The sequence below is a fragment of the Mustelus asterias genome, unplaced genomic scaffold, assembly GCF_964213995.1.
Source record: "Mustelus asterias unplaced genomic scaffold, sMusAst1.hap1.1 HAP1_SCAFFOLD_92, whole genome shotgun sequence".
NCBI lineage: Eukaryota > Metazoa > Chordata > Chondrichthyes > Carcharhiniformes > Triakidae > Mustelus > Mustelus asterias.
The window spans coordinates 1326781-1328613 of NW_027590141.1; the positions used below are offsets into that span (position 1 = coordinate 1326781).

The window sequence follows — 1833 nt, forward strand, 5'->3', positions numbered from 1 at the left end:
ATGGAAGAAAAAAGCACCGTTCACAGCGGAGAGAAACCCTACTCGTGTTCTGTGTGTGGTCAGGGATTCAATCGATCATCTGACCTGTCAAAACATAAATGCAGTTATGATGGGGACAAGCTGTGGAAATGTGAGGACTGTGGGAAGGGATTCAATTACCCATCCCAGCTGGAAACTCATCAGCGTGGTCACACCAGGGAGAGGCCGTTCACCTGCTCGGACTGCGGGAAAGGATTCATTAAGTCATCCACCCTGCTGACACACCAGCGCACACACACTGGGCAGAGGCCATTCACCTGCTCTATGTGTGGGATGGGATTCACTCAGTCACCCACGCTGCTAACACACCAGCAAATTCACACTGGGGAGAGGCCATTCACCTGCTCTGACTGTGGGCAGGGATTCACTCACCAATCCACCCTGCTGACACACCAGCGAGTTCACACTGGACAGAGACCATTCACTTGCTCTAGGTGTGGGAAGAGATTCACTCAATCATCAGCACTGCTCAGACACCAGCGAGTTCACACTGGGGAGAGACTGTTCATCTGCAATGATTGTGGGAAGAGATTCACTCAGTCATCCAACCTGCTGACACACCAGCGAGTTCACACTGGGAAGAAACCATTCACGTGTTCTGAGTGTGGGATGGGATTTACTCAGACATCCAACCTGCTGAGACACCAGCAAATTCACAATTAACTCCAGAGATTGGATTGTGTTGTCAATCAGATTGAGAACTGAGCTATATCCATTAGGATCTGATTCTGCTGATGTTAATAAACTTCAGGTCAGTTATAGAGGCTAATATTCTGGACAAAAATCAAATAATTTGTCTTTGATTTGATTTGATTTGTCTTTGAACCCACACAGACATGGAGGAAAGCTGCTGAATTGTCATAAAAACCTAAGTGGTATGCTGATGTCTGTCAAGAAAGGAAATCTGACACCTGGTCTAGAGTGGAGACAGCGAGAAGTAGAAGGGGCCGGGGTGAAGGAGAGGGATTTTATACATCTAGAACTCAATGAGAACTTTGACAGCATCTCCCAAATCCTCAACCTCCACCACCTAGAAGGACCAAGGTAGCAGGTAGATGTGAACGCCATCACCTCCGAGTTTCTCTCCCCCAACTCGCACACAATCCTGACTTGTCTGATATCCAGTACTAAAAGGATTGTATTTGTCGGGTTCTCCGGTTCTCTTTTTGTTTGGGACCGATGTATCTCGTTCTGTCATTCCGCCTCGGTTTCTCTATCTCCCTTTGTCCTGCTTCTGACCGTCTCTGTCTTCACACTGGCTCTATGTTCTTCTGTTTCTCCCCTTTTCCCTAAAGTTCAGGGTTGAGACAATCCGATTTCTTCCACTCTCTCATTTCAACGAGTCCACTCAATTACTCATTATATTATCGCAGCAATAATTGATAACGTTAATAACCAGAACTTAAGGGGTAACATTACGATGGAAAGATTTAAATGCAAATAACTAAAGAATATAGGAAATGAATGTGAATCCAGGGTCATGTTTGCATCTTGTGTTGTTATTTTAGACTAGGCATCTTATCGGAATCTTGGTGGCTCCTTCTTGTTTAAAATGGGCGTTTATAACCACTATTAATTGAATAAAGCGAATCGCCAGCAACAAAATAAAGTTGGGATTATCTCTCATGCATACGTTCAACTGCATCAAATTACATTGCAATAGTAAAAGTACTGCAAGAATAATCCGACATCGTGGCACAGTGGTTAGCCGTGCTGCGTTACAGCGCTGGGGACCTGGGTTCAGTCACTGTCTGTGTGGAGTCTGAAAATTCTCCCTGTGTCTGTGTGAGTTTC

General features: G+C 45.2%; 1 protein-coding gene across 1 annotated transcript; it reads left to right on the forward strand.

The window, feature by feature from the left end:
* Window positions 1-702, forward strand: LOC144484128 (uncharacterized). Its single transcript, XM_078202678.1, has one exon. The coding sequence runs from the start codon at window positions 1-3 to the stop codon at window positions 700-702; it is 702 nt and encodes a 233-aa protein (XP_078058804.1).
* Window positions 703-1833: the final 1131 nt, after the last annotated feature.

Bases quoted from the DNA above. Each gene is read 5' to 3' on its own strand.
- LOC144484128 (XM_078202678.1), top strand. From the start codon at position 1: ATGGAAGAAAAAAGCACCGTTCACAGCGGAGAGAAACCCTACTCGTGT.